The sequence below is a fragment of the Bufo gargarizans genome, chromosome 2 (assembly GCF_014858855.1).
Source record: "Bufo gargarizans isolate SCDJY-AF-19 chromosome 2, ASM1485885v1, whole genome shotgun sequence".
NCBI classification, from domain to species: Eukaryota; Metazoa; Chordata; class Amphibia; order Anura; family Bufonidae; genus Bufo; species Bufo gargarizans.
Genome location: NC_058081.1, coordinates 54,947,871 through 54,962,335, shown reverse-complemented (window position 1 = coordinate 54,962,335; position 14,465 = coordinate 54,947,871). Strand labels below are relative to the sequence as shown.

Below are 14,465 nucleotides of genomic sequence, written 5' to 3'. Positions count from 1 at the left end.
TGCAGAGGCATCAGAAGCCACGTCCTTACATAAAAAAGGAGAGGAATAGCAGAAGGTCGTAGAATTTTAATAGAAACAATGCACTTTCGATTAAGAGCGGGCACAGGAAGGATAAGGGGACAATGGCCGGCACTGCTGATGCGCAGGGGTGAGCTATAGGTTTACTCCTACTTACACAGTAATCTGCATTGAGTTTGTCTTTTCTCTTAAAAGGTACAAGCATTTGTAAATTAGTGCCAAACCATTAAAGCAGCTATGAAAGTGGGTGGGAGAAGCAGGACTCACAGGCTTTGCCTACAAGTCAGAAATTGAGGTAGGACTCACAGGCTTTCTCTATTAGTGGGCAGGAGAAGAAGGACTCTAGGCTTTCTCTATGAGTGGGCAGGAGAAGCAGGATTCACAGGCTTTCTCTATGAGTGGGCAGGAGAAGCAGGACTCATAGGCTTTCTCTATGAGGGGGCAGGAGAAGCAGGATTCACAGGCTTTGCCTATGAGTGGGCAGGAGAAGCAGGACTCACAGGCTTTCTCTATGAGTGGGCAGGAGAAGCAGGATTCACAGGCTTTCTCTATGAGTGGGCAGGAGAAGCAGGACTCACAGGCTTTCTCTATGAGTGGGCAGGAGAAGCAGGACTCACAGGCTTTCTCTATGAGTGGGTTGAGGGAAGCAGGACTCACAGGCTTTCTCTATGAGTGGGCAGGAGAAGCAGGACTCACAGGCTTTCTCTATGAGTGGGTTGAGGGAAGCAGGACTCACAGGCTTTCTCTATGAGGGGGCAGGAGAAGCAGGACTCACAGGCTTTCTCTATGAGTGGGCAGGAGAAGCAGCACTCACAGGCTTTCTTTATGAGTGGGCAGGAGAAGCAGGATTCATAGGCTTTCTCTATGAGTGGGCAGGAGAAGCAGGACTCACAGGCTTTCTCTATGAGGGGGCAGGAGAAGCAGGACTCACAGGCTTTCTCTATGAGTGGGCAGGAGAAGCAGGATTCACAGGCTTTCTCTATGAGTGGGCAGGAGAAGCAGGACTCACAGGCTTTCTCTATGAGAGGGCAGGAGAAGCAGGACTCACAGGCTTTCTCTATGAGTGGGCAGGAGAAGCAGGACTCACAGGCTTTCTCTATGAGTGGGCAGGAGAAGCAGGATTCACAGGCTTTCTCTATGAGTGGGCAGGAGAAGCAGGACTCACAGGCTTTCTCTATGAGGGGGCAGGAGAAGCAGGACTCACAGGCTTTCTCTATGAGTGGGCAGGAGAAGCAGGACTCACAGGCTTTCTCTATGAGTGGGCAGGAGAAGCAGGATTCACAGGCTTTCTCTATGAGTGGGCAGGAGAAGCAGGACTCACAGGCTTTCTCTGAGGGAAGCAGGACTTTGAGGCTTTTTCTATGAGTGGGTGGGGGAACAGGACACACAGGCTTTGTCTACTAGTCAGGAGTGAAAGTAGGACTCACAGGCTTTTTAAATGAGTTGACACGAAAAGCATGATTCACATGCTTTCTCTATGGTTACTCTTAGTATTTAAGCAGATTTTTTATAAGAATATACCAAAACCATAAAAAATGTCTCCAAGCTCAGTATCCTCCCCCCACCCTCCTACCATATATTTCTCTCAGATAGGAGATCTCACAAATCTGCTTTAAATCACTATCTTTTGCACCTTTACCAGGTACCTAATGAATAGTAGCCCCAAATATTGAGGAGTAAACAAAGATCCAAATTCCACCAGTGTATTGTAAAATTATGCCCTAATCTGCTTAAATACAAGGTCAGACTTATCAACCCACCAAGCATTCCAGTAGACGGGCCGGCCGCGAGATGATAATAAGCAGATTCTTCATCAGCTGGGCGATGAAAGCCACTTCTGATCCTTCCGATCTCTCCACTGCCTGTAGATCACAAAGAAGGTTTTGCATTGTCTTTAATCCTTCTCATTTTATCACTCAGGAATAATCCTTTAATATTGAGCTCAATGTATAAAAGTATGCAGTTTGCTCCGACACCCCCCCTAGTGGTGGCTGCAGGCAGAATGTTATTACTGCACATAAGCAGATACTCTGTATGACACTGACTGATATAAAAACAGCCAAGAATGCTCACTACCGTTTACGTTCCGTTTTTTACTTTCCGTATACGGAACCATTCATTTCAATAGATCATCAAAAAAGCGGAAGGTACTCCGTATGCCTTCCGTTTCCATATTTCCGTTCAAACATAGAACATGTCCTATTATTGCCCGCAAATAACGATCCGTGGCTCCATTCAAATCAATGGGTCCGCAAAAAAAACGGAATGTATACAGAATGCATCCGTATGTCTTCCGTATCCGTTCCGTTTTTGCGGAACCATCTACTGAAAATGTTATGCCCAGCCCAATTTTTTTATGTACTTACTGTTTAAACATTATTGTATACGTCCGTTTCCGCTTGCGATCCGCAAAAAAATGGATCACAAACGGAAAAAAACGGAACGGACGCGGAAACACTACTGTAAAACGGATCCGTGAAAAACGGACCGCAAAATACTGAAAAAGCCATACGGTCATGTGCAGGAGGCCTAACCCTCACAATATTCAAGGTTCCCTCAATCAATCGTCTCTGTGGTATCTTACATCCTGCAGCAGCTTGTCCAGGTTGTCCTGCAGCTGGTAGAAGTAAGCACTGGTGATCATTCCCTCAGTGCTCCGTGTCAGGCAGTCCCTGGCGAGTTCCACGATTTGGTGGTGGATAAAGTTCAGGACTCCGTCGGCCAGAGGCAGAACACTTTCAGGTGAGAAGTTGGAGATAAATACCCGGAGCCTGTCCTCCATTTGAGCTGTAGCCTGGAGGAAACAAATATGGTGCTTTTTACTATGCATTACATGCGTGTGTAAGAAGATCACACCTATGAAAATGAATTGGCCCCCATTTATTGAAATAAAGCGGGAAAATATTTTTCTATAGATATTTTAAAATCTTCATGATGAACTACTATAATGTGTGGGGTAGATGGATATAAGGAGTAAGATTCAACCCATTCAGTTTCACTAGCACTAACAGGCCAACAATGGTTTGGTCATTGGAGGTCCAATTAGTGGAGGGCCCCTCCATTGCCCGTATAAGTGGCTGTGCCTGGTAATGTGGCACAGCCATTTTTACAGATAGTTAGGGGTCCAATGGGTCAGATCCATATATAATACATTCATGTAGGATATCAGAGTTAATAAAGCCTTGTAAACACCTTAGGCCCCAGTATTTCATGTTCTTGGGATCATAGTCGAAGTTCTCATTTAGGTACAGTGATATGCGGATAATGACAACAATTGCTAGAAAGACACTTCCATCCTTACCTTGGGGAACCTCTCTTTGTACACATGGTTCATCATCACGATTTCATTATCATAAGAGGAAGGAGATCTGCCGGGACTGGGGACAGAAAACAGCGCTTGGTCAGGGTGATATATAACATGGAGAATACATGGCAACTCCTACACTTATCAGTCCAATAACTTGGACTACTGTATGTCAACTGTTTATCTCGTTATAGTCAATGTTCATTCATAGTCAGTATATAGGCTGCAAATAGCATGGTTGTGCTGCCGCCCTAAGCCCCTGCCTTGAGGGTCCTACATGGTAGCAACCTGGAGGAATAATGATCTGGCACGATAGAACCAAGGCGCTGACTGACCTTAAACTTCGAGATCGTGGCCTGACTGCAGGTGACCTACGTCCACCGTCATCATCGGGGATACTCTCTGTACTGCCAAAGTGCTTGGATAGAAAGTGGAGCTCGTCCAAGGTGGGCTTGAATGGTAGCTGGTGAAGGTGTTCCTGAGAAGAGGAGGAGGACTGCAAGGAAGAGGGAAAGGTTAAGAAAAACACAGAAGAACGTGGGTTAAAGAGGAAAGAACAAAGAAGACGAAAGTTTAGAAGGAAGGGAGGACAACCATGATGGAGGGATACACAAAGGACTGACAGCAGCAAACAGACAAAACAGATGCACATGTCCTCAGACACAACATATGGCTGTCACCAGGCGTCTCTGATCTCTCTTGAATGGCTTTCTAAAATGATTTATTACTAAATCAAAGTTGAATTTTGATTTGGGATAAATCAGCTTTGAAGATTGTTCAGTAGAGGTCAGAGAGAGTCTGGAGAACACAGCCTTCTCTCAATATATAGAGCTAGGCAGTGTGGGAACTGCAAGGAGGTGACTGAACGGGAAGTACTACCCAACAAGAAAACGTGGCTAGGGTTGGAAACGCATGGAGGTGGCTGAACGAGAAGTACTGTCAAAGGAGAGAACACAGTTAGTGTGGGAACCGCATGGAGGTGGCTGAATGGGATGTATTACCCAACAAAGGAACACAGTGAGATAGTGTGATCTCGCAAGTAAAGTCGTTGTCTCTCCTCACTCCTATTGGACAGTGTCAGAGATGCTGCCTGTTTAGTCATTCATTTTTACATGGTGCTGCCTATTGGCATATTGGCCACCAAAAATAATGAGGACCATAATGGAAAAATTGAGACAACTAGGAGGAAAAAAAAAAAGCATTGTACTCTGCAGAGCCTAAGGATGGTAAGATACATAACCAGCCTGATAACAGGCCCTGTTTAGCTCCAGGTCTAGGCAGGAGGTCTAAAGCTCTGATCCATACACAGAGATTTTATACTCAGCAAAGAAGGTGTTGAGCGGTGGACATTCACTTTCAGATTGGTCGAAACTCACCGATACAGTGGAGCTTGGAGTATTCGTCCCATATCCAGATGATGGAAGTGAAGCAAGGGACCAGCGGCGGCCATCTGTCCTGCTGAAAGATTATGAAAAATGATGTAATAAACACAAAAAAAACCTCTAACTGTTCGTGTGTTGCAGGATATATTTCCGGTGTCAGCCGTCACGGTTCTGAGTAGCTTATGGGACCTGGCTCGACCAGCAGGAAATGCCTGCTCACCCAATCACTAGCTGAGGCAGGTCACCTCAGCACCCAACCAATGGAAAAGCGGGCATTACCTGCGTATTGAGCCCGGACCAGGAAGTAGACACCAGCAGAAACCCAGTAATTATCAGAAAAATAGCAATAGAGGATCGGTGATGGTGAACATCTCTTCTTTTATTTTATTTTTTATACCACTTTGTTTAAAAAAAAAAAAATCCCCCTTAGTATACTATGAACCTACATTACCTGCGTGAAGATGCAAATGAGAAGTGAGCGGCTGCACTGGGGGAAAAATTCCGAGGACTGTCCATAGGACTTCCCCCTGAAATGAGACATAGTGTAAGAGATGGTCAGGATGTTCCTTCATGACTGTGTCTTCTGGCTACAATATAAACAAGATGTATAACTTATACCAGCTGTACATATATAATTATATACAGGAGATACCCAGGTTATACCAGCATGCTCCATATCACTATATACAAGAAGATGTATAACTTATACCAGCTGTACATATATAATTATATACAGGAGATGCCCAGGTTATACCAGCATGCTCCATATCACTATATACAAGATGTATAACTTATACCAGCTGTACATATATAGTTATATACAGGAGATACCCAGGTTATACCAGCATGCTCCATATCACTATATACAAGAAGATGTATAACTTATACCAGCTGTACATATATATAATTATATACAGGAGATACCCAGGTTATACCAGCATGGTCCATATAACTATATACAAGAAGATGTATAACTTATACCAGCTGTACATATATAGTTATATACAGGAGATACCCAGGTTATACCAGCATGCTCCATATCACTATATACAGGAAGATGTATAACTTATACCAGCTGTACATATATAATTATATACAGGAGATGCCCAGGTTATACCAGCATGCTCCATATCACTATATACAAGAAGATGTATAACTTATACCAGCTGTACATATATAATTATATACAGGAGATACCCAGGTTATACCAGCATGCTCCATATCACTATATACAGGAAGATGTATAACTTATACCAGCTGTACATATATAATTATATACAGGAGATGCCCAGGTTATACCAGCATGGTCCATATCACTATATACAAGAAGATGCATAACTTATACCAGCTGTACATATATAATTATATACAGGAGATGCCCAGGTTATACCAGCATGCTCCATATCACTATATACAAGATGTATAACTTATACCAGCTGTACATATATAGTTATATACAGGAGATACCCAGGTTATACCAGCATGCTCCATATCACTATATACAAGAAGATGTATAACTTATACCAGCTGTACATATATAATTATATACAGGAGATACCCAGGTTATACCAGCATGCTCCATATCACTATATACAGGAAGATGTATAACTTATACCAGCTGTACATATATAATTATATACAGGAGATGCCCAGGTTATACCAGCATGGTCCATATCACTATATACAAGAAGATGTATAACTTATACCAGCTGTACATATATAATTATATACAGGAGATGCCCAGGTTATACCAGCATGCTCCATATCACTATATACAAGAAGATGTATAACTTATACCAGCTGTACATATATAATTATATACAGGAGATACCCAGGTTATACCAGCATGGTCCATATCACTATATACAGGAAGATGTATAACTTATACCAGCTGTACATATATAATTATATACAGGAGATACCCAGGTTATACCAGCATGGTCCATATCACTATATACAAGAAGATGCATAACTTATACCAGCTGTACATATATAATTATATACAGGAGATACCCAGGTTATACCAGCATGTATAATTGTGCAGCTTCCATCTTCCCTGGTATATAACCTTGCATATTCATCCATGTATACGTTTTCTGCAATTTTAATATAATTGTGCTTAGTCCTATACAGTGCTGCCCATAATTATTCATACCCCTGGCAAATTTTTACTTAAAGTTACTTTTATTCAAGCAGCAAGTAATTTTTTGACGGGAAATGACATAGGTGTCTCCCAAAAGATAATAAGACGATGTACAAGAGGCATTATTGTGGGAAAAAAAACAATTTCTTAGCTTTTATTTACATTTGAGCAAAAAATGTCCAGTTGGCGTAAAAAAAGGAGAAGCCTTCAACCCAAAGAACACCATCCCCACTGTCCAACATGGTGGTGGGAACCTAATGCTTTGGGGGTGTTTTTCAGCCAATGGACCAGGAAACCTAATCACAGTAAACGGCACCATGAAAAAAGAGCAATACATGAGGATTCTCAACGACAACATCAGGCAGTCTGCAGAGAAACTTGGCCTTGGGCACCAGTGGACATTTCAGCATGATAATGACCCAAAACACACAGCAAAAGTGGTGAAGAAATGGTTAGCAGACAACAACATTAACGTTTTGGAGTGGCCCAGCCACAGTCCAGACTGGAAACCAATTGAGAATTTGTGGAGGGAGCTAAAGATCAGGGTGATGGCAAGAAGACCCTCCAACCTGAACGATTTGGAGCTCATTGCTAAAGATGAATGGGCAAAAATACCTGTGGAGACATGCAGAAAGCTGGTCTGCAATTATAGGAAGCGTTTGATTGCTGTAATAGCCAATAAAGGCTTTTCTATTGATTATTGAGAAGGATATGAATAATTTTTAACTGGACACTTTTTGCTCAAATGTAAATAAAAGCTAAGAAATGTTTTTTTCCCCACAATAATGCCTCTTGTACATCGTCTTATTATCTTTTGGGAGACACCTATGTCATTTCCCGTCAAAAAATTCCTCAAAAGTAACTTTAAGTCAAAATTTGCCAGGGTATATGAATAATTATGGGCAGCACTGTAGACATTCTTCCAATTGACTTGATGTGATTTATGTGACTGTTGTAATACTTGTGATCTGTAGTGATTTTATGGCCCATCCAGATCCTTAGCTGTGTTTGTTTACCTACACATAGCATCTCTTCTCATGTGTCTTGCTTAAGTGATTAATTGAATAATGAGCTAATTTACCTCTAGTTCTATAATCAAACTCCCTATAACAAAGTCTAAGGGGAAGCACTCTCAGGGGTCAGGCACAAGCCAAAAACATCATCTTTGCCTAAGTGCCTGGAAGTTAATCATGGCAGTTGGACAGGGCAGGAGATGGAGATGCTATGTGAGCTGCTCAAACAAATGTACACACTGCACAGGTATGTTACAGTATTCTTTCACTCAGTTTATTGCCTTAATTTTTGATTGTTGCAGCTGTCTAATTTCAAATCACCCACAACTTCCACCCTCTGTCTCTTCTCTCCACATCAGTCCCTCCCTCCTTCCATCACCCATGTTCAGTTCACATACACTTTTTACCCTAATACATCATCCTGACCCATCTTCCTCCATGGTGCAGCATAAAAAACACCCTAACAAATCATTCAACCACTTGCCGTCTCTTTCTGTTCTGATACTAGCTGCAGGGGATATTTCACCAAACCCTGGCCCTCTATCGCTAACTTCATGTTCTCACATGCCACACATAGAAACCCTAAAAATATTATTAACATTCTCTGTACATCTTCTCCGGTCTTTTTTAACTGTGCGCCTAGAATGGGCCGTCTGTAACAAACTCCCTACAATCCATGACTTCTTCCTCTCACGCTCTCAGAACTTGCTGGCGCTTACAGAAACCTGGCTTCAACGTTCTGACACTGCTTCAGATGTGTCACGTTATGGAGGACCAAGAAAGACCTCCGGGATGTCTTGCAAACAGGACACAGGCAGAAACAGACCGGGAACCCAACTGAATGCTTTATTACGCATGTAATAAAAGAACGTGACAGTAAAGCAGGTTAAGCAATAGTGGTAGCACTACCACTGAACCAAGTGCACCGGTAGACCAGAGGCAAAATCCAGAGGGCGAAGAGCCAGTGAGCCCCGTTCTTCACAGAGCCCCAGGTGGTGGGGGTGAACTTGGCCAAGGTCTCACTGGTCGCACCTCCAGGAATGTCCCAGTACACTTGGCCGCTACCTGCTGAGAACCACGCTGGTGCAAGCACCAGTGGAACAGACAACAGAACTGGAACCCAAGCAAACACAGGACATAGAACAGACAAGACAAAGGGAAACCAGTCACACAAGCAGATGCCTGGACCCCATGTGGAATAGAAGCATGGTGGTGACAGACAGAGCTGCACACAGACTAGATGTCCTCCCTCCGAAGAACCCAGTAGCCCTCCCACGAAGGCAGGACAAACACAGGAACAGATGCAGTAAGGCAGTGTTTCCCAACGAGTGTGCCTCCAGCTGTTGCAAAACTACAACTCCCAGCATGCCCGCACAGCCAAAGGCTTTCCAGGCATGCTGGGAGTTGTAGTTTTGCAACAGCTGAGGGCACACTGGTTGGAAAACACTGCAGTAAGGCACTGCAGGCAAGACATGGAATAGACTGGATCAGAAGCAGTAGGCACTACCAGGTTAGTTATGGAACAGACAAGGATCAGAAGCAGTTGGGCACTGCATAGCTATACATGAAACAGACATGATACAGCATCAATGACACAGACCATGTACAGAAGATCAGGCAAGGCATGGATAAGGATACAACAACAAGATCACTTTACCAGGCGACACCACACAGGACAGATGGCAAAAAAATACCTGGATCAGCAGCAAGGGGCTACACCCAGCAAGGCACAAGACAGACTGACCTCAAGCCCCACAACTCACAGGTAGAAATAGCTGCATAATGAGGGCAACTGATAAGACACACCCAGGAACAGACCAGGGAAGGTTAACCCCACCAGAAGCACAGCCCATACAATCACAAGTGACAGCTCACACCAGACACAGTATGCTGCAGCCAGCACGCCCCAAACGACAACCAGCATACACAGGATAATTGTAGCCAGTACGAGGTTACAGGCAGCCAGCCTACACAACCACTAGGAGTGACAGAACTGCACTGTGATACAAACAGAAATGCATCTATACTCAGACTCTGTTCACACGCATCGCAGAACCAGCATATATGGAAACACGCACAGCCAGTACACAAAGCGCATGCAGCCAGCCTGCAAGGCCCCGGTGACAGGTACCCCAGAGATACAGACACGGGAAGTACACACATTCACAGGCATATTTCACTCAAGACACCTCCGCCAACGCTCAGCCCCAAGCAACCAACTGCATAGGAGTCAGCCTGCAGCCAGTACGACACGAGAGAGTATGCAGCCAGCCTGCATGGCCACAACTGTCACAGTGAACCGCACCGTGACACCCTGCCACCTTATCCTATGGTGGACCTCACTCTTCCCATACCTCTAGACCTGATGACAGGCATGGTGGAGGAGTAGGCATAATAGTTTCTCCACAGTTCACGCATTCCCTTCTTGTGAAATCCATACCATCAGACTCTTCCGCCCATTCCCCCTGCAAATTGCTGTTGTCTCCCATGCTCCCCCTCCAATTCCTGACTCACTTTGCTGCCTAGCTTCCTCACCTTCTATCTTCTGATTCAGCAACTCATATTAAGGGTGATTTTAATATCCCTATTGATGATCCTATCTCTCCATCGACCTCTCACTTTTTTTTTTCTATAACCTCCACTCTTCGCCTATCACAACTTACTTTCTCTGCCATGCACAAAGAGGGCAATACACTTGATCTAGTCTTCTTCCATCACTGCTTAGTTTTAAACTTTATTAACTCATCCTTCCCACTTTCTGACCACAATCTTCTTTCCTTTGGTATAAAGACCTCTCACTCTCTAACAACAGTCCTACTTTTCACACTTATAGAAACTTACACACCATTAACTGTCAGCAACTCATTGAAACCCTACAGTTAGTGCTTACCCCAATCTCTTCCCTCTCCTGTCCAGACCGGGATGCCAATCATTACAACCATACCCTCAAAACTACCCTGGATGAAGCTGCTCCAATATCAATCCGACCCTCCCGACACAGAACACGCCAACCCTGGCACACATCTGAAACACATTTTCTCCAGAGGTACTCCTGATGTGCAGAAGGCTTATGGAGAAAATCTCGAATATCAGCAGATTTCTGCCATTATAAATTTATGCTACAATTTGGCCCTTAACATTGTCAAACAGAAGTAATTCACCTCTCTCATATTTTCACTCTGAAATAACTCGAAACGACTCTTTGACACTTTTCATTCCCTTCTAAGCCCAAAATTTGAAGAATTCGTCACTGACCACTGTGCTGATGACATGGCCACTTACTTCAGAGACAAGATTGGTAACCTCTGGCAGGAAATAATCTCCCATTCCCCGACCAATTTCAATCCTCCTTCCTACACTTCCACATGCTGTCCCTCCTCTTCTCGATCTGCAGCAGTGATCCTATTCCTTCACACCTCCTCCAGTTCCTCTCCCCGGCTGGCATTACTCACCTTAATACAATATTTAACCTCTCATTCTCTCTAATTGGATCTTTCCGTTCTCTTTCAAACATTCTGTTATAACCCCACTACTAAAAAAACATCACTTGATCCGACCTGTGCTGTTAACTATCGACCTGTTTCTAACCTCTCCTTCATCTCCTGGAACGTCTTGTCTACTCTAACTTAATAAGCCATCTTTCTGCAAACTCTCTTCATGACCCCTTACAATCTGCCTTTGGCCCTCTCTACTCTACAGAAACTGCCCTTACTGAAGTGTCTAAAGATCTCCTGACAGCAAAAAGGAATAGTGATTATTCTCTACTGATTCTTCTGGATCTCTCTGTAGCATTTGATACAGTAGACCACAAACTCCTCCTCACCATGCTCCACTCAATTGGCCTTAAGGACACTGTTCTCTCGTGGTTCTCTCCCTTTCTCTCTGGCCACTCTTTAAGTGTATCATTCACTGCATCTACTTCTTCTTCTCTTCCTCTTGCTGTCGGGGTTCCTCAGGGTTCTGTCCTAGGTCCTCTACTCTTCTCTCTCTACACAGCCCCCATCGGACAGACTATCAATAGATTTGGCTTTCAGTACTATCTCTATGCTGATGACACACAACTATACATTTCATTCCCTGACATCACCCCTGCTTTACTCCAAAATACCAGTATTAAGACTTTTCTCAAGCTGCACCTGCTCTCTGGAATGCTCTGCCCCGGAATATCAGGTCAATTCCTAACTTCGCTACTGTCAAACTTGCCTTAAAAACCTTTTCTCCCCACAGTTTTGTTTTGTACATGAACCCTCTGAATTGTAAAGCATTGTGGAATACAATGTCGCTATAGAAATAAAGAATATTATTATGTTATACCAGCATGGTCCATATCACTATATAGAGGAAGATGTATAACTTATACCAGCTGTACATATATAATTATATACAGGAGATGCCCAGGTTATACCAGCATGGTCCATATCACTGTATACAAGAAGATGTATAACCTATACCAGCTGTACATATATAATTATATACAGGAGATACCCAGGTTATACCAGCATGGTCCATATCACTATATAGAGGAAGATGTATAACTTATACCAGCTGTACATATATAATTATATACAGGAGATACCCAGGTTATACCAGCATGGTCCATATCACTATATACAAGAAGATGTATAACTTATACCAGCTGTACATATATAATTATATACAGGAGATACCCAGGTTATACCAGCATGCTCCATATCACTGTATACAAGAAGATGTATAACTTATACCAGCTGTACATATATAATTATATACTGGAGATGCCCAGGTTATACCAGCATGGTCCATATCACTATATACAAGAAGATGTATAACTTATACCAGCTGTACATATATAATTATATACAGGAGATACCCAGGTTATACCAGCATGGCCCATATCACTATATACAAGAAGATGTATGACTTATACCAGCTGTACATATATAATTATATACAGGAGATACCCAGGTTATACCAGCATGGTCCATATCACTATATACAAGAAGATGTATAACTTATACCAGCTGTACATATATAATTATATACAGGAGATACCCAGGTTATACCAGCATGCTCCATATCACTATATACAAGAAGATGTATAACTTATACCAGCTGTACATATATAATTATATATAGGAGATGCCCAGGTTATACCAGCATGCTCCATATCACTATATACAAGAAGATGTATGACTTATACCAGCTGTACATATATAATTATATACAGGAGATGCCCAGGTTATACCAGCATGGTCCATATCACTATATATAAGAAGATGTATAACTTATACCAGCTGTACATATATAATTATATACAGGAGATACCCAGGTTATACCAGCATGGTCCATATCACTATATACAGGAAGATGTATAACTTATACCAGCTGTACATATATAATTATATACAGGAGATACCCAGGTTATACCAGCATGGTCCATATCACTATATACAGGAAGATGTATAACTTATACCAGCTGTACATATATAATTATATACAGGAGATACCCAGGTTATACCAGCATGCTCCATATCACTATATACAAGAAGATGTATAACTTATACCAGCTGTACATATATAATTATATACAGGAGATACTCAGGTTATACCAGCACGCTCACAGGAGCTTATATTTCACGACCACTTACCTATGTGACCGGGCAGAGGTGAGTGCGGTCGGGGGAGGGTGGGAGAACTGCTGCTCGTCAGGATTAGGCTCTTCCGGTTGCTGCTCCTACAACTACATGATAAAGCAGTGATTTGCAGGGTGTCATCATACACTGAGGAACAAAGACCCTGGAAAGGCGTGTGACTGACACCCTGCGCCGGGAGAGGAGCGCAGACACACAGTCTGGAATCTCAGACCAGACAGCTCAGCTGGCAGATACGCAGCGTGACACCCCAAGGGAGACCCAGGACATGCTTACACGCCCCCACATACATGTGCTGTGGCAAGTCGCACACACAACTGCAGACAGGCAGCTAGGAATAATACATGACATGCAGGCTGTAATACTCATACTGTAATAGACAGAGTGCAAGCTCTTCTGAACAACACTATACATGCCCTCGGGATCGCGTCTATTAAATGGCCATAGACGCAACGCGTTTTGAGCCAAGACATTTACTGATGTCTTGCAGGTATCCGATGTATCTTGATAGATCGCATCTGACCAGCCAGATGTAGAGTGTCAGCTCTGATGGCCAGTTCTTTACTTTGATGGCATAGCTTTGGAATTAAACGTATGTACAATCTACATTTCTACCTTTGTCCGTTTTTTAGGTGTTAGCTCTTCAGCCAAATGTAGACTCTTCCTTGCATTGGTTACAGGTAAGTCACCTATAACCCAGGCATCTCGGCTCTGCTGCATTTCCTCAGCACCTGACACCACTACACTCTACCACACCAAGATAATCGCTGACATAATCCCGCCTGGAGGACATTTGTCACCCCGCTTACCCTCCACCAGACCCAGATTACCTCTTGGTTCGTCTAAACATGGCGATGGTGGGTAGGTGACCTCGTCCAGGTGAGTACAACAGCTGGAGGGGGATGGGATACGGTGATCAGAGGCAGATTAGGAACACTACGGAGGAAGGAGATGGAGGGGAGGGAGGATGTTCTC

At 43.3% G+C, this 14,465-nt stretch overlaps 1 protein-coding gene across 1 annotated transcript in view; it reads right to left on the bottom strand.

The window, feature by feature from the left end:
- MAST1 (microtubule associated serine/threonine kinase 1) overlaps positions 1–14,465 on the bottom strand; it is a 90,483-nt gene that overhangs the window by 29,675 nt on the left and 46,343 nt on the right. Inside the window, exons 3-10 of the mRNA XM_044276966.1 lie at positions 14,321–14,382; positions 13,488–13,579; positions 5,156–5,231; positions 4,699–4,780; positions 3,658–3,818; positions 3,320–3,395; positions 2,603–2,812; positions 1,779–1,880 (exon numbers count right to left, since the gene is read on the bottom strand). Of these exons, the coding sequence (XP_044132901.1) occupies positions 1,779–1,880; positions 2,603–2,812; positions 3,320–3,395; positions 3,658–3,818; positions 4,699–4,780; positions 5,156–5,231; positions 13,488–13,579; positions 14,321–14,382 (861 nt within the window). The remainder of the gene's footprint in view (positions 1–1,778; positions 1,881–2,602; positions 2,813–3,319; positions 3,396–3,657; positions 3,819–4,698; positions 4,781–5,155; positions 5,232–13,487; positions 13,580–14,320; positions 14,383–14,465) is intronic.